Here is a 24,204-nt window from a genome sequence, read left to right on the forward strand (position 1 = left end):
TGTGCACCCTATCCCACACTCTACTTGTGGCGCAAGGTTGGACCAAATCGCTCACCTTCGGATTTCCCCCAAAGTTTCAGCTAATTAGTTGCCATCCAAATGCATTGTTCCTGCAGAACTTTGTTTCCAAGTTCTTCCATTCACTACAAAGTAGATTTCTTTGGGATGACCAAAGGCTATAACAGCCAATCGGACTACTTATCTGAAATATCCTCGGAGCGTTCGCTGCCACTTAGGTTTCAAATTAGTTTCCAAATTACGATTTTAAGTTTAAAAATTTAGTTTTAATTCTTTCAGCCCAGCAGGATTTCCTGGATTAACACCATATTAAGTTTTGTTCTATAGTAAATTTAGATTTGTTTCTAGGCCAGAACATATTGGCAACAAGTGGTAGGCGTTACCTACTAATTAGTTTAAATTGTCCAGATTCATGAATAAAAGAACAGGTTTGAATTTCAGATTTTATATAAATAACGTCATTACAATCACTGGCATCATCACAATTTTAGTATATATGGGATAAGATACGTTTATAGAAGTCGTACACAGGTGTAAACACCATAATTATACGGTGATATGGCTTATGACCCTGTCCATACAATGGATCTGGGTAGCCATGGCCATACTCCGGCTGCGGATGCCCGTGCGGATGTCCGTGAACGTATCCGTGCCCGTGCGGCTGTTGTCCGCGATTGTGCCCGTGCGGCTGTTGTCCGTGATTGTACCCGTGCGGCTGTTGTCCGTGATTGTACCCGTGCGGCTGTTGTCCGTGATTGTACCCGTGCGGCTGTTGTCCGTGCTCGTGCGGCTGTTGTCCGTGCCCGTACCCGTGCGGCTGTTGTCCGTGAACGTGCGGCTGTTGTCCGTACCCGTGCGGCTGTTGTCCGTGCTCGTGCGGCTGTTGTCCGTGCCCGTACCCGTGCGGCTGTTGTCCGTGAACGTGCGGCTGTTTTCCGTGCCCGTGCGGCTGTTGTCCGTGCCCGTGCCCGTACCCGTGCGGCTGTTGTCCGTGAACGTGCGGCTGTTTTCCGTGCCCGTGCGGCTGTTGTCCGTGCCCGTGCCCGTGCCCGTGCGGCTGTTGTCCGTGCCCGTGCCCGTACCCGTGCGGCTGCTGTCCGTGCCCGTGCCCGTGCCCGTGCCCGTACCCGTGCGACTGCTGTCCGTGCCCGTGTGTGTGGGTGGCTATCTTGTGTGGACCGTGCGAGTGGCCATGCGATGGAACAGAGGGAGTGAAAACTCTTCTAGCTTGTACATTTCCCGATTCGTCAATGACTTCCGTGGGTTCATTAGGCTTGGAAGATTCAGTAGATCTATCAGTGGATTCCAGAGTAGGCTCAGTTTCTATAGGTTTGGAAGCCTCAGCTGTCGTAGTGGAGCTCTCCATTGACTGTGTTCCTATTTCTGATACGTCACGTTTATCTAACCTACTAGTATCATTACCGTCCGACACATTTCCAACTAAGGCACTTCTATACAAGTGGGAAATTATTCCATACTCGTGGCCACGATCGTGATGACCATGGTGGTAAGGACTAGGATGACCGTGATCGTATGGGCCATGAGATCCATGGTGATCATATGGGCCATGATGATCTTGTTTGTGATCATGATCATGTTTGTGACCATGATCATGGTGGTGGTCATAGTGGTGTCTGTTGCATGCTTGTGGAAGACCAATTCCCATGACGTACCATGGCGTCTCGTCTTTATGATGTTCGGAGACGAATGGATTAGAGATGGTGGCACCAAGATCATCTTTAGCATAGCTGTAGGCGTTGTCATAGGAGTTATCGTAGTCATAAAACACCCTGGGTTTTTTGCACATCAAGACTGCTACTTCGTCGTCCTGTAAGAAATTTATACTTTGTATTAAAATTCATGAGGGGACAGAGGGGGGTCGCCGAATTTATGAAGCGGCCTTGCTGTGGATGTGCTGCGTCTTGCGACACTGCTTCTGACCCATGGCAGTGGACTGGATGCAGGGATGACCCGTCATCCAGAAGGTGCCAAGATGAGAGGGAGGGAGGAGGGGAGTGGAATATATAGGAAATGGAATGGGTGGGAGTGGTTTCTATGCCTTTCTTTTTGGCTCCCCCCCGTGTAGGGGGAAAAAGCCTTTGGTATATGCATGTATTAAAATTCATGTTAGCAACCAAAATGCCTGGGGGCATTATTCAAAACTTTACTTTGTAGTGGAAAAATATCTTACCAGGCACTCGTCCGCATAGACGCAAACAGGGTCCAACTTGTACCTGGGGGAAAAATATTTTACTTGCAATCTACACGTTAAGATCCTTCCGTCTTGACTAAGCTACCATTTGTCCACATTTTTTATACAACAGACTACCTTTGGGGCAACTAGATTTTCTAACCTGTTATCGTGGTAGCCATAGTATCCCGAACCATAACCGTGTCCGTAACTGTCGTAATGGTGGTTAACATAGTATTTACATTCATCGGGCGAGGTTAGCTGAACATCCAATATCTTGTAGACATCACGCTTCCGATGGCCATGTTTCTGATAAAGGAAAAAAAAAATAATTACGAGAACATTGTTTGCAAGGCTACTAAGTTTTATACAAAGTTGTAAAGATGCATCTATATGAAACATTATACCGAATACATTTTCCCCACATTTATGTAATCTTGCATACAAGGCATCCAGAAAGCATCCCAGCGACAGTCTAGTTCGAGAAAGATTAATTTTTGCATTTAATTTCATCGTATTATCAGTGTTTAAATAAACCAGTAAGTGGTTGGGATGCCCCTCAGTTTCTGGACGCCTCAAATTTCCATGCTAGACTATGGAGATGTACATACTAAAATTCACCTACCTTAGGCCAACCAACAACAGTGCATGCCCATCCCACATTTGCTTCGTGGACAAACGAGGGCGATGGAAGGCATGCCACACCCACGTGGAAGAGAGTCTTCGTGTTAACCTTACCTCTTAAGTGCAGGAGAGCAAGTTTGTCGTAGCCAAATTTGGTGTGCGTAGAACCTGTAGAAGATGAAATTCAGTCTTCATTGCAAATAGCAATCCGGGAGTTTTAGTCTGAAGCCTAAGGCTTGGGTCTTTAAATGTGGTCGAGTATGGTGCAGATGAGAGCAAGAAAAGAAATGATAGGCAGTACGTTTGAGAGAGATGGACGTGTTAGCATTAAGTGAAACCAAGCTGGAAGGGAGGGGTAATTTTGAACGAGTAATGAGAGGATGTCGAGAGTGAAGAGAGGACGAGGGAGAGAAGGGGTGGCTCTATTAGGAGATAGGTAAGCGTGCGGTGGAATGGAAGGAAATTTCCTCGAGGTTCATCTGGATGAAGGTGAAACTGGGAAGGGAGATTTAGGTCTTTGCAAGCGGACATGGGCTTTGTAGTTAGAATAATGTAGAGGAAACGGGCCCGTTTGGATATATTTAAACTAGTGCTTCGAGTTCGAAGGAATCCGTATAATGGTATTGGGAGATCTCTATGCTAGGGTAGGGGATGAACCAATTGCTGGAGTGGTTAGGAAGTATAAAGTGCCAGATAAAAACCAAGAGTTAATGGTGGACATTTATTTAGGAGTTGGAGATTACCAAGTGTTTAGGAAAAACATCTAGAGAGGGTGGTGGGTGGAAATATTGAAAGTAGGAAGAGTTCTGGATGTCCATGTTCTCAGGGGGGTAGAGTGTGTGTGTGTGGGGGGGGGGGGGAGCATTTTTTGGAAGGCAATTTTTTTTTTTTTTTTTTTTTTTGGAAGGCAAGTCGAGTTGAGAGTTGGTGAAAAAAGTAGGAGATATGTGCTTAGATTAAACCGTTTAAATGAAAAGGAAAACAGGAATACAAGGAGAAACCGAGGAGTATAGGAGTGGGTGAAGGTTGAAGTGGAAGAGGAATTGGGAGAGTCAAGGAGGGAGCGATAAAGTGCAATGATGGTATGGAACAAGGATGGGAGTGAATAGAAGGAATAATAGCGAGTGGAGAGATGAAATGAAGATAGTAGAAAAGAGCATTCATGGACGGGTTGGAAATCAGGACGGGAGAAATACGAGGCAAGGAAAGGGGAAAAAAGAAGAGGGAAGGTTATGACAAACGTTTGAAAGTAAAAGATGTTTGGAAGGAAGCTAAGAGAAAGGAGATTTAAGTAGAGAAAAGGTAGGAGGGCGCAGATCGACAGACAACGAACGAGACTGCGGCAAGGGGAAGATAAGCGGAGTAGTTGAGGACTAATGTGGAGGATAGGGCGAGATTGGTGGTAGCAGTGGGAGCAGCTAAGAAAAAGATTTGTTATATGGATATGGTTTAACATCAAACTCCTCCCATCGGAAGGCTACGACGGTGCCCCTTACAGAGGGCTTTGTACATACAGTACATACATACATACATATACATACACACACCAAAGGCTTCCCCCCCCCCCTGCATAGGGGGTAGCCAAAAAGAAAGGCATAGAAACCACTCCCACCCATTCCATTTCCTATATATTCCACTCCCCTCCACCCTCCTCTCTCCCGCTTTGTAGCGTGGAAATGAACCATGCCCTTGGTTCAACTTTGCCGGTGGCAGGATTCGAACCGCCATCCCCTCGACCTTCGCCACAAATTAACGACGCCCTAACCCGCTCAGCCAGCGAGACTTGCGGAAGAGGAAAATGGAGAAATACGAAAAAAATGTGCAAGTATTTTTGAAAAGTTACAAAAGTAACTAGGGCACTTGGGGGACTTGTGCGAAGCGTCAGAAGGGAGATACAGTAATAGTGGACTGCTCGGAGGTTGTTAAACTAGTGTAAGCGAGGATAGAATACCGGAGGTCTGAAGGAATGTATAGTTCAGCTTTCCAGAAGAAAAGGGGACAAATGCGAGTAGTAGTTTCAGAGGGATCTGTTCGAGTAGTTGGAAAGTCTTGTGGGAAAGTTTTAATCGAGGAGCAAGAGGAACGGAGGAACTACTTGGCGAGTAACAACGAGCCAAGGAAAGGTAGCGGTTGCGAGTCAGATTTGTGGTAAGGCAGATATTAGAGCTTTAGCAAAAGCTATGATTTTTAGGCCCGTGTGGATTTGGAAAATGCTTAGGACAGAAATGCACTGTTGGAGGTTTCGCAGGCAGATATGGGACTGGAGGAAAGTTGTTCAGGGTAGCGAGTTTTTACGAGTAGTGTTAAGATTGGAAATTGCGAAACTTTGGTTTGACGTAAAGGTTGACTACATCAGGGATGAGTCGTTTCCCCATAGCTGTCCAATGTACATTGATGGGAAGGTGTGGGAGGCAAGGGCAAGGGGACTGGAGATTGTTAAAGAAGTTCTAGATTTTTTTTTTTTTTTTTTTTTTTGTGACGACACTGCGCTTGTGGCAGGGTCAGGAAAGATTAAGGGAGCTATTGACAAAGCTTGGGAAGGTATGCGATAGAAATTTGAAGGTAAATATGGGTAAAAGGGAGGTGACGAGATGTACAGGAAAAGGATGGCAGCAAGTTGGAAAGTCTTTCAGGGAGAGATAGAGGAAGTGGATAGCTTTACGTATTTGAGGTAGCATATGGTAGGATAGGGAGACGAGGTATTTAAATTTTAGATCGAGAGAAGCCTTTGATTAAAAAGTATCATGAGAAAGACATCTGGAAATGGATGCGAAGACGAGGTTGTATGAAGGGGGATTTGTGCCGAGGGCACTGTATGGGACAGATCTGGAAGTTAAAAGGCAGAGAGGAAAAGTAAACTTGTCCGAGACGAGATGTCCAAAAAGTATGGTAGAAGTTACAAGTTGGACAGAGTGAGAAACGAGGAGACGAGAGAGCAGAGGTGGAAAACAAAGATGGTAGATGGGGCTGACGAAAATATAGAGATGGTTTGGTCACATGAAAAGAACGAGTGAAGAAAGATTAGTAAAAGGTGTGAAGGTGTGAAAGGCAGAGGTGAACCTGAGGGGACGACCGAGGAAGAGATGGATAGATAGATGAATGGGGTGGAATGGGTGTTGGGCAGGAGGGGAATGTCTAGTAAGGAAGGTAGAAGACTTAAGATAGGAATGACTGTATAGACTGTACAGTGATGCAAGGAAGGGAGGGGCCGAGGATGAAGGAGGAAGTCGGGAGTGCTTACGCGACAAGGCCCACATTCACTGCCAAGTTGCTGGCGAGAGACTTTTGTCAGTCATAGATCGTTCAATGTACGTTTGTCTGCCGATATCAATTTCTCAGCAGGTCTTGTAAAGAACCCAGGATATTGCGTGGGCATGAATACATTTGCGGATAGGGAATTCTGGGTAGAATTCATAGAACTGTATAAAGAATAGCCACGTCTTTGGAAAGTGCAATAGGTTTACCCATAGGAGTATCTTTGTTCTCCGACAGGAGACCCTAAATATAATTTCAAACAAGTTGCCTCTTCCATACGTAAGTGATTAAACCAGACTCCTGGTTCTAATGCAGGGTCCTTCATCAAAACCTTGTGGGACAGTTAATTTCTTTGTTAACCACCGTTTCACCCATATTCTTCGAGTTTTCCAATTCTGCCATAACATAGGCGGCAGCAACAACTATCGCACACGTGTCTTCTAGACGTGATGCCACGTACCCCAATTTGAAACCAAGTACAAACTGCAGTACGAACAGAGCTACTCTAGTATAGTATAGTAAGTGTTCAATTATAATCTTATTTTACACAAATCTGAAGATTTTAAACTTGCGAGAATTCAGTTACCATTAGTACAGTATTCTGGAAAACTGTGCTTACCATAATGCGTTACTACAATCTCTTCCACTCTCCTTATCTCTGGATCCAAGACTACAGGCTTATCGCCGAGATCCCAAATTCCTAGATGAACCTGAAGGTTGGGAAGGCAAAGTTAATTAATGAACTAGATGGACAAGTATCACTAAACTAAATTTTCTTTAGCATTTTCATTAGGCCACAATGAAAAATTGCCACTGAAGCTAACCTCTGTGGAGGCGATAAGATTAGTTCAAATGCCAAAGCTGCCATATTGCCAACAGTTATCCAAAGAAGAACCTTGAACTTTTCATTCTTTTATAATATTAGGTTATAGTTAACAAGGTCGTCTCCTTACTTACCCTAATGTTGTTCGCGTCCTTCGGAGTTACGCAGTACGTAGAGGTGATTGCCCATTTATCATCAATTAGTACACACGAGCATTGGAACTTGCCATTTTCGAAGACTGCACCCTGTTGAATTAAGTGGATACAACGAAATTAAACCAATCTTGGTCCGTTTATTTTAGTTTCAAAGGAGGGCAGTAGTAAGTACAAGTTGCTAGTAGGAATTGGGAAAGTTCTAATAGAAATTGCAAGAGACTAGTCTTGTGTTAAGAACACGAGGCCAACTTACATGCCATGGGTATTCTGCAAAGTCTGCTTCATCGTGAGCGTGATAATCGTAGTGGTCGGAGTAGCCATAGTCATGGACATGCGACCTTGCCAGAACACCACCTCTATAGGAAACTCCACATTTAGGTTCTTTGTCTATGACGGGACTTGACGAGCTGTCACGAGAAAGTTTTCACAATGTTAGAACAAACCAAGTCTTATAAATCTTGTGCTAATTTCGGAAAATTATATATTGTTCAATGTAAAGCGAAGTGGTAGAAAGATCCCGGTTGAAACAGGAACAGTTTACAGACGTTTCGATCGCGTGTACTTGGTCCAACCGGGTTTCCCCTAACTCCTTTTAAACATCCTTTCGACATCTACTTACATTACAACTTCACATATTTTTGGAAGATCTTGGCAAGATGATCTCACGACCCATTTGTTGTGTCTATACCCTATACATTCGTTTTTAGCCAGAGGACCATCAGTCTTCGTTTTGAACTCGTCGACTCCATAGAACTTCAGACTTTTATCTGAAAAAAGGGAAGTTTAAACAGTTTGGCAATTTCTGTACAACACTTGCAAAGTATACAGCTAGGCTGCTAGGAGATACTTCGATCGTTGTAGACCATTAAGTGACTATCACACTGGGTTTCCACGGGCTTCACCAGCGCCGACAGGAAAAAACAAAAAAAAACAAAAAAAAAAAACACCGTTTACAATACTTTAAATCTCCAAATATAAAATTCTCAGTCAAAGCCGAATGACGAATTAAGATTGTAAACTTATGCTAATATTAGACACTTGAAATGTTCTTAGAAGTCCAGATTCCTGTGGAATAGGCAGAACGTTTGCGAGAAGAATTAGATTAGCATAGTTTCTGGAAGGGCAAGTCATGTGACTAATTTTTACACTAACGTATACAAGGCGTCAGGTGATAGTTACAATGTTTTTTACCTTCACTTTAGCAAAGCGTTTGACAAGGTGCCCCACCCGAGCCTAAATAAAACAAAATTCCATGGGATTGGTGGAAGTGTTAGAATGGATTAGAGCTTGGATCAGTGACAAAACAGCGGGTCGCCATAAATGTTGCAAAATCCAAGTAGGGAGCGTTTCTAGTAGAGTTCCCCAGGGCTCTATTTTGGTTTCCTTATTGTGGATGTGCTGTGTCCTGCGACACTGCTTCTGACCCAGGGCAGTGGACAGGGTGCAGGGATGACCCGTCATCTAGGAGGTGCTAAGATGGGAGGGAGGGTGGAGGGGTGTGGAGTGTTTTCGGGGATGGAATGGGTGGGAATGTTTTTGTGCCTTGTCCTTTTTGGCTACCTCCCTGGTAAGGGGGAAAAAGCCTTGGTATATGTATGTATGTATGTATGTATGTATGTATGTATGTACATAAACGATTTGGAGAATTGAATTAGTGACGTTAGCAAGTTTGCGGACAACACTAGAATAGGGCGCCTACTAAATAGACTATTTCAAAGTGCAGCGTGTTAAACGTAGGGCTACAACCTCCAAACAGCTTAGATAACACGTTTAGAGAGTGCGAGACTTTGGAGTCCTAAGGAGTCTCGACCTTAAACCCAGGAAACTAGGTACTAGCGCCAGGAATGAAGCTAACAGCACTAGGTTTCATTGCTAGGATGATTGCGAATAGAAGTGCCGAGGTAATTATCAAACTATCTAGTTTTAGTTACACCCATCTTTGACTATGAGGTACAGTTTTGGTCTCCGCCTTATAGAATGGACACATTCACTAGAATCAGTACGGAGGAGAATGACCAAAATTGTACATGGGCTTTGAAATTTACGAAGAGATGCTTAAGCACCTTAATTTACACACTGGAAAAACGTAGAGTGCGGGCTGATCTAATACAGGTGTTCAAGTGGATCAAAGGCCTTAGCAAGGGTGACGCAGACAAGATAATCATGTCAAGACAATAGGGCAGGACTAATTGATTCAAATTGGATAAATTAAGATTTAAGGAAATGGGAATGAATTTGTTTATTAATTGGGTGGTCAACGAATATAGACTTGGTAACATATAGCGAGCTCTGAAACTATCGGTTGTTTTAAGAAACCATTAGACAACTTTATGGATGGAGATGACAGGTGGTAATGGAGATTAAACTGCCTAGTGTAGGCCTTGTGGTCTCTTGAAGTCTCATTCTTATGTCCTTGTGTTAAGGTGATAAGCCCTTTCTCCCCAGTGGTAGGGGAGAAAATTCTACCATCGATTGTTCCCACTGGAGTCGTAAAGGAGACTAAAACGGGACAGAGGACAGGACTAGGCATCCTACTCTAGCCTCGAAAGAGGCCATTCCTGTAAGAAGTCAAGGCATAAGAGGGTCTGGGAGTTGGTCTGGATCTTTTAATGTGCATGGGTGTTGTGCGGATGAGAGTGAAAGGGAAGAGATAGGTATTATGTTTGCGAGAAGAAAGATGAATGTGCTGGCATTGAACGAATCCAAGTTGATATGGAGGGGAGAGCGAGCTTGGGAGTAGTGGGGAGGATGTCGGGAGTAAAGAGGACGAGGGAAAGAAGGGGTGGCTATATTTATATAAAAGCGTGTGGTGGAGTGGAAGGAAGTTTATTAATGTGGATGAAAGTGAAACTGGGAAGGGAGATGTGGGTCTTTGCAAGTGCATATGGGCGAGAGTAGAGTAGAGGAATTTTTATGGATTTAAACGAGCTCATAGAAGTTTACAAAAACGACAATGTAGTGGCACCGAGAGATCTTAATGCTCGAGTAGGAGCTGAACCAACAGATGTAGTGGGTAGTTTGATGGAGACTGTCTAAAAGGTTGACGATAGCCAACAGCTCAGGAAAAAAAAAAAGAAAAAAAGTCAAGCATAAGTACACATAGGCGAGGGTGGTGGATGGAAAGATGGTAGATAGGGCTTTAATGGACTATACAGAGGTACCCAGGAGAAGAGTAGGAAGAGTTTTGGATGTACATGTTCTTAGGGGGGAGTGGGGCAATCCGATTAGTTTTTGGAAGGCAAGTGGAGTGAAAGATAGACAGGAATTGGACAGAAGACAGGGAGGTACTTAGAGTAAACTAAACGAGGAAGAGCAGGGGTGCAAGAAGTTGAGAAGTGTGGGAGGTGGTGAAATATAGTGGAAGTTAGGGTGAATGGATTGGAGGAGTTTAAAGAAGGAAGTGACAAGATGTGCAAAGATTGCAGGTGCGACAAGATAAGAGGGAATAGAAGGAAGGGTAGCGAGTGGCGAGATGAAGTGAAGGTAAGAGCATTCATGGACTGGTTACAAAGGATGAGAAAATTGAGAAGTAAAGGAAAAGGAAAAAGATAGAAAAAATTGTAAAATGGGGGAGGAGTACGACAAAACTTTGAAAGCGGAAATATATTTGGAAGGAAATCCAGAGAGGAAAGGGAGAGTCAAATAGAGAAAAGGCAATGGGCGCGGATGGATAGCTTGATGGAAGAGATGGTGGTAAGGGGAAGATGGGCGGAGTATTTTAGAGCTGTTGAATGGAGGAGGATAGGGTGGGATTGGTTGTAGCAGTGGGAGGTGCCAAGAAAATCACCGATAGGAAAGTAACTGAGAAAAAAGGGACGAGGTGCAAGTAGCTCTGGAAATTGAGAACAAGCAAGATTCCTGGATTAGATAGCGATTTTGCGGAGTGAAGAAGGGAGGGACCGTAATAATGGACTAGCTGGCGAGGTTGTTTAACGTGTGTCTAAGCGAGGGTAGAAAGTCAGGGCTGGAGTGCCAATATAGTTCTGCTTTGCAAGGGAAAAGGGGACAAATGTGAACGTAGTTTAGGGCCAGTTTGTCGAGTGTAGTTGGGAAGGTTTGTGGAAGTTTTGATCGAGAGGATTAGGAAAGGAGCAGGGAGCAATTGGCGAGGAATAGTGGGCTTAGGAAAGAGGGGTTGCGTGAAAGATTTGTGACGAGGCCGATATACGAGAGATTTGGGAAAAAGTAAGGATGCTTTTTGGGCTTATGGATTTGGACAGGAAAGTACTGTGGGAGGTTTTGCAGTTATAGGATTGGAGAAAGATGTTGAGGACAGTAATGTTTTTACGAGAGTAGTAGAAGGGGAGTTAGATTGGGAAATGGAGATATTGGTTTGAGGTAAAGGTGGGACTACATCAGGGCAGGCTCATGACGCTATGGCTGTTCATTGTGTACATTGAATGGGATGGTGTGGGATGTAAAGGCGAGGGCGATAGGCTGGACTGGAGATTGAAGAAAATCGAGAAAAATGGGAGGCGAGCCAGTCGTTTGCCGACTATACTGTGCTTGTAGCAGTGTCAGGAGGGACTAAGGAGATAGTGACCGAGTTCGGGAAGGTATACGATAGGAAGTTGAAGTTGAAGTTAAATGTTGGTAAAAGTAAAGTGATGAAATGTACAAGGATGGCAGCGAGTTGGAAGCAAGTCTAAAAGGAGAGGCTGGAGGAAGTGTATAGCTTTAGGTAATTGGGGTCTTGTGACATGAAAGGAATGGAGGTGGAGGTAAATTGTAGATCGAGAGAAGCAAGTACATGCTTTCGGGGATTGAAAAGGGTCACGAGAAAGGCATGTGGGAATGGATGCAAAGAGGAGATTGTATGAAGGGGTGATTGTATTGTATGGGGGCAGACATTTTAATAGAGGCATAGGAAAAGTTTAAATGCGAGAATTGAAATGCAAGAAGTATGGTAGGGGTTATAAGGTTAGATATGACGATGAGGAGGAGAGCGGGTGTGGAAAAGGAGAGGGCAGATAGGGCTGATGAAAGATTAGGATGGTTTGGACTCTAAAAGAACGAGCGATGGAATATTAGCGAGGCATTGAAGGCAGAGGTAGAGGGAGTGAACTTAATGGGGGCAACCGGAGATGAATGGATGGGGTGAAGATGTTGAGAAAAATGGGAACGTTTGTCAAGCAAGGATGGGAGAAAGTTGAAAATAGGGAAGGTACAAGAACGACTGGACGATACGGTTATGCAAGGGAGGGATGGGGGATGGGTGTGTGTTTAAATGAACATTTTGATGCAGCCAAGGGATTTCCCAATCTTCTTTTTCTTGCAATGGAAGGGAGAAGGGGGGTCGCCGATTAAGTAAAGCGGCCTTACTGTGAACGTACTATATTGCTGCATTGTGACACCCAGGTAGTTGGCGGTTGCAGGAATGACCCATCATGAAATGCAGAGATGGAAAGGGCGATTGAGTAAAATTTGTAGAAATATGTACGTGCCTCCGACTTAGTTACCATATATTGGAGGTGAAGCTCTTGGTATATAGAACAGACTTGGGATTATTCATTTCGAACTAAAAATTAAACTAACATTGGATGGAAGAACATTGTCGGAGAAAGTTTTTTTTGCAACAGCGGCTCATCCTTAGAAGAACCCAACTATTGGATTACTTACAATTTGACCACAGGAATTTCCCGGCGGAACGGTCCCATGATAATCCAATTGTAAAGAATGGCTGCTGTTCATGGAGTTCAGAGAGAAGCGTCCCAAGTACAAGGGTCCAGTGAACTTCTTGACTTTTGACCACTGCAAGTCTCGTGTCCTTCGGGCATTTTCCTCCGTTTATGTAGAAGTAGTAAGATCCTCCGACAGGTCCGATGTCTGTACCACCTACGCTTTTGAGGTAATCGATGTATTCTGGCAAAGAGAAACTTGGATGCAAATGAGGAACACAAGAGCAGATTTGTTATCCTATGACAAATAGCCGACTACCCAGCACGTACCAGCACACGTGTAGCCCCCTACGAGGTAGCATGAACTCTTCAGATGTGACAGCGCGTAGTCGTTGACATAATCTGAAACATTCCGGAGAAGTGTACCCCAGTTTAATAGTGTTACTTCAGTAAAAGATGGACGGCTTATTGACGGCATCGTCAGCCAAATTTCAAGTAGGAAAACTATTGTACTCACCATGAGAATGCTGAAGTCTATGATGTAGGGATGGCTTGTAGCAGCAACGGTTTCTGCTAGATGCCCTAAATACTCCTGGAAAACAAGCCATTCACGAGATTTAGCGAGTGCAATGTAGGAACAGTTTAGTGGTGCAAGTGTGTTCTTCAGATTATTTCATATTAGTAATGATGCTAAGTTAAAGGAAAATAGCCCAAAAATAACAAACTGGTATGACCGATTAAGGCAATGGAGTCTATACCATGGAGTGATAAAATGGACGAGCATCGAGATAATCGAAGTGTAGGACAAGTTCAAGAAACCGATGCAGCATGTCGAAACAAACCAATATACAGATACAAGAAAGGGCAGAGTCAATGATGCAGCATGCATCCATGTCCCAGCGGTGCTGGAGCCATGGTTGTAAATAGCATTTTTATCAATGTCCCAGCGACGATAGAGCCATGGTTGTATGTCATTTTTCGTTGAACCGGTACCACTAAACTTGCCACTCCTCCCGTACACGTTCGGATGGTCAGGGTAAGTAGCAATCTTCAATATGTTCGATTTGAAGAATTTAGCTTAATTGTGGATACACTAAGACAGTGTGTGTGTGTGTGTGTGGGGGGGGGTGTAATCTAATAAAGGTATTTTAGTGTGCCAGGACAGCAGCCAAAACCAAGTAGATTTGAATTCTAATTTGAATTTGAATTCTAAAGACTTCTGATGTATAGAAAAAATGGGTCACCTGAACGGTGACCATTCCAATTCCAATTGAAAAATCTATTTTGAATTCTACAAACTTAGATTTAAGGAAATGGTCAATAACTGGTTTACCAACAGCAGTTAACGAATAAACTTTGTAATCATGTAGCGAGCGCTGAACAATTGGTCGTTTAAGAGAAGGTTAGACAAACATGGACATTGAATTGCCTTGTGCAAGCCTTTGTCTTTCAGTCTCATTTCATTCATGCAAAAGGGTCAAACCGAAGCCGAATTCACAAAAGTTTAAAGTCGACTCGAAAGGAACTAACTAGACTCGAAAGGAACTAACTAGACTCGAAAGGAACTAACTAGACTCGAAAGGAACTAACTAGACTCGAAAGGAACTAACTAGACTCGAAAGGAAGCAACTAGACTCGAAAGGAACTAACTAGACTCGAAAGGAACTAACTAGACTCGAAAGGAAGCAACTAGACTCGAAAGGAACTAACTAGACTCGAAAGGAACTAACTAGACTCGAAAGGAAGCTAACTAGACTCGAAAGGAACTAACTAGACTCGAAAGGAAGCAACTAGACTCGAAAGGAAGCAACTAGACTCGAAAGGAACTAACTAGACTCGAAAGGAAGCAACTAGACTCGAAAGGAACTAACTAGACTCGAAAGGAACTAACTAGACTCGAAAGGAACTAACTAGACTCGAAAGGAACTAACTAGACTCGAAAGGAACTAACTAGACTCGAAAGGAACTAACTAGACTCGAAAGGAACTAACTAGACTCGAAAGGAACTAACTAGACTCGAAAGGAACTAACTAGACTCGAAAGGAACTAACTAGACTCGAAAGGAACTAACTAGACTCGAAAGGAACTAACTAGACTCGAAAGGAAGCAACTAGACTCGAAAGGAAGCAACTAGACTCGAAAGGAACTAACTAGACTCGAAAGGAACTAACTAGACTCGAAAGGAACTAACTAGACTCGAAAGGAACTAACTAGACTCGAAAGGAACTAACTAGACTCGAAAGGAACTAACTAGACTCGAAAGGAACTAACTAGACTCGAAAGGAACTAACTAGACTCGAAAACTAGACTCGAAAGGAACTAACTAGACTCGAAAGGAACTAACTAGACTCGAAAGGAACTAACTAGACTCGAAAGGAACTAACTAGACTCGAAAGGAACTAACTAGACTCGAAAGGAACTAACTAGACTCGAAAGGAACTAACTAGACTCGAAAGGAACTAACTAGACTCGAAAGGAACTAACTAGACTCGAAAGGAACTAACTAGACTCGAAAGGAAGTAACTAGACTCGAAAGGAAGCAACTAGACTCGAAAGGAAGTAACTAGACTCGAAAGGAAGTAACTAGACTCGAAAGGAAGTAACTAGACTCGAAAGGAAGTAACTAGACTCGAAAGGAAGCAACTAGACTCGAAAGGAAGTAACTAGACTCGAAAGGAAGTAACTAGACTCGAAAGGAAGTAACTAGACTCGAAAGGAAGTAACTAGACTCTAAAAGCTCTGTCGAGAAACTTCAGTTACAACTTTGGTTGTATTTAGGCTTTATAAAAAGTCATGGCCGATTCTATGGGAAAAGACTAACCATACATTCGATTTATGAACTGCCATAAAGCCTTCATAAACCGGTTTATAGAATAGAGGAGACAGCTGGAGTTTGGCGATATCATCTTTTGCATGAAGGACATCCCTATTTTTGATTGCGCTTCTAAAATGCCCTGTAGAACATATTGAACGTGTCTATTCCAGGTAATTAAACCTGGAAATTTGGGGGGTGGGGGAGGGATGAAATGGTTTAAGTACAAGTTTTAACAAATTCAGACTATTGTACACTGTAGTCTGCAGTCTTACCTAATTTACAAGAATGTAGTTTCTCCTCTTCGCACGAATGAACGGTCAGATGAGGACCATTGAAATTACCACGATGTAGTGCCACACACCCTTCAGTTGCACCATTAAGTATGTCCAGCTCATCGCCAAAACTGGGAATAAGGCTGAAAATTGGAGAAAACTGGTTATATGAAGACTCCTGGTTCCATCTATTGTACACATCTAATAAAAACGCTGACAATAGAGCACACTGCAAGGATGTTTTTGTACGTCAAGCTACTAAGTTGTTCAGTTAATCTTGCTAGCCATATAGGGCTAAATTTGTAAATTTTTAGCAGTTAATTTTAGTTATAAAAATTGTTTTTCAAGCAACTGATACTTACTTATTCCAGTTTATTTTTTCTCCGTTAGATCTCCTGAATGCACCGTTCTGGAACTTGGCATCAATATATTCTCCATCAAAATTATTCCCAACATTTCTCAGCCGGGAATATTCCTGGAAAAAATTATGCACGAGGAACAAGTAAATACAATGTATAAAATTCCAGAGACCACTGCAACATTCCACAAGTAACGAGGCTTACCTGTTCATTTTCGAAGAAAAGAAGTTTGGCGCCCGCTTCCTCACACCGCTGGAGAGAGTTTTCGAAGTTCAATTTCTTTTTCTTACCCAAACCTAGCTTGTAGCAAGCGTCTCCAATATGGATAAAGTCTGGTGGACATGGATCTAGAACAAAATAAAGATCAGAAACCTCATGAAGTCTTGTACCATTTAATAGAAATTCTGCAATATAAAACTGCTTATAACGCTGAACGAGTCTTCACAATGGTAGACCGTACCTAGCAAAACTATAGAATCTAAATACCAGAATATACTTACATTCACAGTAACTATCGAAGTAACTTCCTTGGATACAAGTGAATTTCTTGGGACAGTTCTTTCCTTCCCTGTCGTGATCACATTCGTAATATTCAAGTTCGTAACTGCCATATCCATGTATATAATCATGTCCGTAGTTGCTGTAGTGTCCGTAGTTGCTGTGGTGTCCGTACTGATGGCCATACGGATTGTACACACTTTGACCATATCCAGTATAACCGTACGGTTTGTATTCACTTTGATGGCCGTATAGGTTGTAAACTTGTTGAGTATACACTGGCTGGTGCCCATACAGAACGTTGTGACCTTGTCCATGGTTATTGTACACAGGTTGATGACCGTAGGGAAGACCAGAATGACCGTGGTCAATAACTTTGCGTTCCGTCGGTGTGTGTTCTGAAGCAGAAAAATAGTTGACTTACCTGAAGTACAAACACTAGATGTATAAAGAAAAAAAAAAAATGGGTCACTTGAACCTTTCAAATTCCAATTCAAACATCTACTTTAAATTGACTCGAGACATCTTACCTGTCGACTCTGTCGGAGGCGTTGGTACAGCCCAAACAACCGATGCCAAAAACTGAGCAAAGACAAGATATCGATTAGACTACAAGGATCCATTCGATTCCTCGAAAGTAGACAGTTTTACCTAAAATATTCAAGCTTTGTATTTAGCTAATGGGAAATTCTCCAGTATGAAGAGGGGGCGGAGAGGAAGGGGAGGAGGAAGAGGAAGGGGGGGGGGAAGAGGGAGGGGGGGGAAAGAGGAAGGGGGGGGAAAGAGGAAGGGGGGGGGGAAAGAGGAAGGGGGGGAAAGAGGAAGGGGGGGGGGAAGAGGAAGGGGGGGTGGGAAGAGGAAGGGGGGGGAAGAGGAAGGGGGGGGGAAGAGGAAGGGGGGGGAAGAGGAAGGGGGGGAAGAGGAAGGGGGGGGAAGAGGAAGGGGGGGGTAAGCGGAAGGGGGGGAAGAGGAAGGGGGGGAAGAGGAAGGGGGGGAAGAGGAAGGGGGGGGGAAGAGGAAGGGGTGGAGGAAGAGGTAGGGGAGGAGGAAGAGGAAGGGGGGGGGGGGAAGAGGGGGGGGGGGGGGGGAAGAGGGAGGGGGGGGGAAGAGGGGGGGGGGGGAGGAAGAGGGAGGGGGAGGGGGGAGGAAGAGGAGGGGGGGGGGGAGGAAGAGGAGGGGGGGGGCGGAAGAGGGGGGGGGGGGAGGAAGAGGGAGGGGGGGGGGAGGAAGAGGAAGGGGGGGGGGGAAGAGGAAGGGGGCGGGGAGGAAGAGGAAGGGGGGGGAAAGGAAGAGGAAGGGGGGGAAAGGAAGAGGAAGGGGGGGAAAGGAAGAGGAAGGGGGGGAAAGGAAGAGGAAGGGGGGGAAAGGAAGAGGAAGGGGGGGAAAGGAAGAGGAAGGGGGGGAAAGGAAGAGGAAGGGGGGGAAAGGAAGAGGAAGGGGGGGGAAGTAAGAGGGAGGGGGGGGGAGGAAGAGGGAGGGGGGGGGAGGGAAGGGGGGGGAGAGGAAGGGGGGGGAAGAGGGAGGGGGGGGCGGAAGAGGAAGGGGGGGAAAGAGGAAGGGGGGGGGGAAGAGGAAGGGGGGGGGGAAGAGGAAGGGGGGGGGACGAGGCAGGGGGGGGGGGAAGAGGGAGGGGGGGGGCGGAAGAGGAAGGGGGGGGGCGGAAGAGGAGGGGGGGGCGGAAGAGGGAAGGGGGGGCGGAAGAGGGAGGGGGGGGGGAAGAGGGAAGAGGGGGCGGAAGAGGGAGGGGGGGGGGGAAGGGGGAGGGGGGGGCGGAAGGGAGGGGGGGGCGGGGGGGAGGGGGGGGGGAAGAGGGAGGGAGGGAGGGAGGGGAAGGGGGGGGGCGAAAGAGGGAGGGGGGGGGGAAGAGGACGGGGGGGGGGGAAGAGGAAGGGGGGGAAGAGGAAGGGGGGGAAGAGGAAGGGGGGGAAGAGGAAGGGGGGGGAAAGGAAGAAGAAGGGGGGGGAAAGGAAGAGGAAGGGGGGGAAAGGAAGAGGAAGGGGGGAAAGGAAGAAGAAGGGGGGGGAAAGGAAGAAGAAGGGGGGGATAGGAAGAGGAAGTGGGCTACATGCAAGAGGGAGGGGGGGGGAAGAGGCTCGACTCGTTGGCGAAATTGAGAAACTCAATTGGGTGGAGGGGGGGGGGACCCACATCCTAAGATGAACACTTTCAGACACTTAAGTACCCTTAAGGGGGGGGGGGGTACACGGTATAACGGTCCGTCGAACGCGGTTCGACAGACGTGTTTAAAGTGACGTGTGAACGGGGTCTTTGGTTGTCCTGCACGTTGTTCGACAACCAAATACCCCGTTCACATACATATACCAAGGCTTTTCCCCCCTTACAAGGGAGGTAGCCAAAAAGGAAAAGGCATAAAATCCTTCCCACCCATTCCATCCCTAAATACACTCCACCCTCCCTCTTATCTTAGCAAATCCTGGATGACGGGTCATCCCTGCACCTTGTCCACTGCCCTGGGTCAGAAGCAGTGTCGCAAGACACAGCACATCCACAGCAAGGCTGCTTCACACATCACTTTAAACACGCGTCTTTCGAACCGTTTTACCGTGGAAACACCCTTTTATACATACTACGATCGCGACAATTCAAGAAGAACATCTGATGATCCACGGGTTAACAAGTAAATTTAGATACCAATTACAAAGTCAATATACGTAAAACTGGCATGATTTTTACAACCCAATTTCTTGCGAACCATCAGTAGTAGCATCACTGTTGGCAACTAGAAACTATGGTTCAAAAGTTACTCTAATACAACCTAAGGAGAGGTCATAGAAGTTAAAGATGTTTTTACACTATTCGACCACGATCCATGTCAACCCGTGCGAATGATACGAGTATTTCGAGTATTTACCGTCAATATATTGATGGTTACCGACTAGTTCCGGATAATTCTATCTCGACTATCGAGCTTTGTTAGCTATCTACGAACTACCATCTACGAACTAACTTGTTTAAACTTTAATCCAATGCCACCAACATCTTGGCCAATGGAGAACTTGCAATGGGGTTAAAGACATTTTATCCCATTAAATATTCCAAATTAACTTATTCGGTCTGATCAGTGACATGGGAGATTTAGAAGCTAAACTCTTCCTGGTGTAAGCTTAACTGCGAGTTGTTTGCGAGGCAAGCACATTTGATTCAAGTTATACAGTAATTACTTTGCCACTTCTGTGCCGACTTATCAATTATTTTACTGTTTGTGTCCAAGTTTTCCTGGTGCAAAAAACCGAGTGGTTAAGAACGCCTTCACTTTCACCTTCAGCCCCAATAAAAAGTTATCAACTGAGGAAAATTGCCTCGAGCTTCACTTACTGGAAACCCTCAACCTCACAGCACTTGGCAACGATCTTCGAGCTCCGTCCCCAATGGGCAACTAGATAGAATACGGCTGAACGGTTCAAGTAGTAGGGGAGCAATCGCCGGTTGTGCGGACTTGTTAACGTTCGGAGAAGTTAAATTACACGACATTATACTAAAGAAATTAAATTGGATGAAATTATACTAGCCCACCGGGACCGCACTTCTAAATACATGCAAGGCAAGTTCACGAGGTTCGAAGATATAGGGAAAATACCCTCTACGCCGCCTTCCTCCAAAAACCACTATGTACAGTCACCCGCCGTATTCACGAATTTCTTTCAGCAGTAAACGAAATTAAAGATATTCAAATTAAGGGTTTGAACCAAGATGGTCACCATAGCTGACAATTACATATTCCGCAAGTGAATTCACTGGTTGCCTACGCCATCACGAGTGTCCAAAGAAGGTATAACCTACTCACCATTATACACGCAGGGACGCACATCCTCAAAACACGGCGGCCTGCACGACGTGGGCCAGCCATGGTATTACTTGGAATTGGCCTCTTCGGGCTCTCGATCCACCACTCCACGGAGCCTCGTTTTCACTGCTCACTACCCAACGAGTACTGACGAAGTGAGGAAGGTTTCTCAGAGTTGGCCACGAACTCGAGGGGCGTCGAGGGGCGTGGCAGGGGGTTCGAGTTTCAGCTTGGATGTGATTGGTCCGAGAATGATAGTCGACAAACGACGAACGACCGATTACTGTGAAGTGTTTGTTTACTTCGCTTGTCGCAGGGCAATAGGTTATATCTGTGTACTGTGATTCACAATGGTCTTAAATCACGTGTTGGAGTCACGGAAGACAGCTCAGAGCTCATATATGACCGATCTATGGGTAATGCTGTGACCTTACACGCACACACACGCCCAACTCCCCGCCCACGAGAGTTGGAGTAGCGATACTGAAATTATTTCATCCCTGGGCGAGATTCGAACCCGGACCGCCGTAGTGTGTGTGTGTGTGTGTGTGTGTATTCACTTGGTCTTGGTCTTTGGATCACGTGTTGGACTCGTGATCGACAGCTATTTCCCTCCTGGAAGAGAGCTCAGAGCTCGTAGGTCCGATCTATGGGTAATGCTATGACCTTGCACACACACACACCCCCAACTCCCCGCCCACGAGAGTTGGAGTAACACCCCTCAGCGCTGCGATACTGATATTATTTCAGCCCCGGGCGAGGATCGAACCCGGACCTCCGTAGTGGCAGGCCAGAGCTCTAACCACAGTGTGTGTGTGTGTGTGTGTGTTTGTGTGTGTGTGTGTGTGTGTGTGTGTGTGTGTGTGTGTGTGTGTGTGTGTGTGTGTGTGTGTGTGTATGTGTGTGTGTATCTGCTCATGTGTGATTCATGATGGTCTTGGATCACATGTTGGACACGTGATCAACAACTATTTCCCTCGTGAAAGAGAGCTCATATATGACCGATCAATGGGTAACGCTGTGACCATACACGTACACCGCCCCGAACACCTCGCCCACGAGAGTTGGAATAACGACTTGAAGCGCAGCGATACTGAAATTATTTCAGCCCTGGGCGGGATTCGAACCCAGACCACCGTAGTAGCGGCTGGGAACTCTAATCACTGCGCGACGATTTGTGTGTGTGTGTGTGTGTGTGTCTGTATATATGTGTGTGTGTGTGTGTGTGTGTTGTGTATGTGTGTGTGTTTGTACATGTGTGTGTGTTTGTGTACATGTGTGTGTGTTTGTGTACATGTGTGTGTGTGTGTGTGTATTCACCTTGGTCTTTGGATCACGTGTTGGACTCGTGATCGACAGCTATTTCCCTCCCGCAAGAGAGCTCAGAGCTCGTATGACCGATCTATGGGTAATGCTATGACCTTTCACACACACACACACCCAACTCCCCGCCCACGAGAGTCAGAGTAACGACCCGAAGCACAGCGATACCGAAATAATTTCGGCCCTGGGCAGGATTCGAACCAGGTACTGCGAGCACCACCGTACTTCCCAGTCCAGCGCTCTACCAACTGCGCCACCGAGTCGTGTGTGTGTGTGTGTGTGTGTGTGTGTGTGTGTGTGTGTGTGTGTGTGTGTGTGTGTGTGTGACTCACCATGGTCTTGGATCACGTGTTGGACTCGTGATCGACAGCTATTACTCTCCCGGATGAGAGCTTAGAGCTCATATATGACCGATCTATAGGTAATGCTGACCTTACACGCACACAAACACCCAACTCCCCGCCCACGAGAGTTGGAGTAACCACTCGCAGAGCAGCGATACTGAAATTATTTAATTCCTGGGCGGGATTCGAACCGGACATCCGTACTGTCGGCCACGATCGCTACCACCGCGTCACGAGTCGTGTGTGTGTGTGTGTGTGTGTGTGTGTGTGTGTGTGTGTGTGTGTGTGTGTGTGTGTGTGTGTGTGTGTGTGTGAGTGATTCACCATGGTCATGGATCACGTGTTGGACTTGTGATCGACAGCTATTACTCTCCCGGATGAGAGCTTAGAGCTCATATATGACCGATCTATGGTAATACTATGACCTTACACACACACACACACACACACACACACACACACACACACACACACACACACACACACACACACACACACACACACACACACACACACACACACAACTTCCTGCCCACGAGAGTTGGTGTAACGACTCGCAGCGCAGCGATACTAAAGTTATTTAATCCCTGGGCGGGATTCAAACCCGGACCTCCGTAGTGGCGGCCATGATCTGTACCACCACGCCACTAGTCGTGTGTGTGCGTGTATGTGTGTGTGTGTGTGTGTGTGATTCACCATGGTCATGAATCACGTGTTGGACTTGTGATCGACAGCTATTACTCTCACGGATGAGAGCTTAGAGCTCATATATGACCGATCTATGGTAATGCTGTGACCTTACACGCACACACACACACAACTCCCTGCCCACGAGAGTTGGAGTAACGAATCGTAGCGCAGCGATACTAAAATTATTTAATCCCTGGGCGGGATTCGAACCCGGACCTCCGTAGTGGCGGCCACGATCTGTACCACCGCGCCACTAGTCGTGTGTGTGGGTGTATGTGCGTGCGCGTGTGTGCGTATGTGTGTGTGTGTGTGATTCACCAGGGTCATGGATCACGTGTTGGACTTGTGATCGACACCTATTACTCTCCCGGATGAGAGCTCAAAGCTCATATATGACCGATCTATAGGTAATGCTGTGACCTTACACGCACACACACACACTCAAATCCCCGCCCACGAGAGTTGGAGTAACAACTCACAGCGCAGCGATACTGAAATTATTTCATCCTTGGGCTGGATTCGAACTCGGACCTCCGTAGTGGCGGCCACGATCTCTACCACCGCGCCACGAGTCATGTGTGTACGTGTATGTGCGTGCGTGTGTGTGTCTGTGTGTGTGTGTATCTGAGAGTATGTATGTGTCTGTGCACCTGTGTACATGTGTGTGTATCTGTGTACGTGTGTGTATCTATGCACATGTGTGTGTTTTTGTATCTGTGTACATGTGTGTACACGTGTGTATGTGTGTGTATGTATTTGCATGTGTGTGTGATTGTGTGTGTGTTTGTGCGTAATTTACCACGGTCTTGGATCACATGTTGGAGTTGTGATCAACAGCAATAACCATGCAGCATGAGAGATCAGAATTTATATACATGGCCCGATCTGTGGGCAATGCTGAGAAATGAACGTGTTGATATACGTAGAGAGGGAAAAAAAAAACTACGAAAAATATATAATAGACAAATACAAAGACCAACCCAAACTATGTTACAGATATGTAAATAACAAACTAAAAGATAAACATGAAATAGTGAAACTGTATGAAGGAAACAAAGAATATACAGAAGATGTAGAAATGGCTGAAGTAATGACCAGGCATTTTAGGTCTGTATTTACAATTGAAAGCTCACAAATTTGGGATGAAGGACAGCAAGAAGGATCCCCTAAAATGAAAGAAATAACGGTGACACAGAAAGAAATAAGGGACCAAATAAAGAATCTTGATGTCAGAAAGTCATATAGGCCCGATGGAATAGCGAACTGGATATTGAAAGAATGTATAGATGAACTTAAAGACAAAATACACAGGATAATTGACTTCTCACTCAAAGAAGGAAAAGTACCATAGGATTGGAAAAATGAAAAATATTGTACCAGTATATAAAGGAGGAGACAAAGAAATCCCAACAAA

General features: G+C 45.4%; 1 protein-coding gene across 1 annotated transcript; it reads right to left on the minus strand.

Moving 5' to 3' along the window:
* Nucleotides 1-447: 447 nt before the first annotated feature.
* On the minus strand, nucleotides 448-20,602 carry LOC143020651 (uncharacterized). The gene is made up of 17 exons (XM_076177165.1): nucleotides 20,434-20,602; nucleotides 17,159-17,210; nucleotides 16,631-17,026; nucleotides 16,335-16,477; nucleotides 16,134-16,246; nucleotides 15,772-15,914; nucleotides 13,202-13,276; nucleotides 13,015-13,086; nucleotides 12,686-12,928; nucleotides 7,686-7,833; nucleotides 7,320-7,473; nucleotides 7,046-7,156; nucleotides 6,708-6,798; nucleotides 2,835-3,001; nucleotides 2,373-2,518; nucleotides 2,210-2,252; nucleotides 448-1,846 (listed from the first exon to the last, which is right to left on the minus strand). Exons 1-17 carry the CDS (start codon nucleotides 20,494-20,496, stop codon nucleotides 506-508), a joined length of 3,501 nt encoding a protein of 1,166 aa, XP_076033280.1. The 5' UTR covers nucleotides 20,497-20,602; the 3' UTR covers nucleotides 448-505.
* Between the last annotated feature and the right edge of the window lie 3,602 nt (nucleotides 20,603-24,204).

Source organism: Oratosquilla oratoria, chromosome 40 (genome assembly GCF_046742065.1).
Source record: "Oratosquilla oratoria isolate Oo_2021 chromosome 40, ASM4674206v1, whole genome shotgun sequence".
Lineage (NCBI taxonomy): Eukaryota > Metazoa > Arthropoda > Malacostraca > Stomatopoda > Squillidae > Oratosquilla > Oratosquilla oratoria.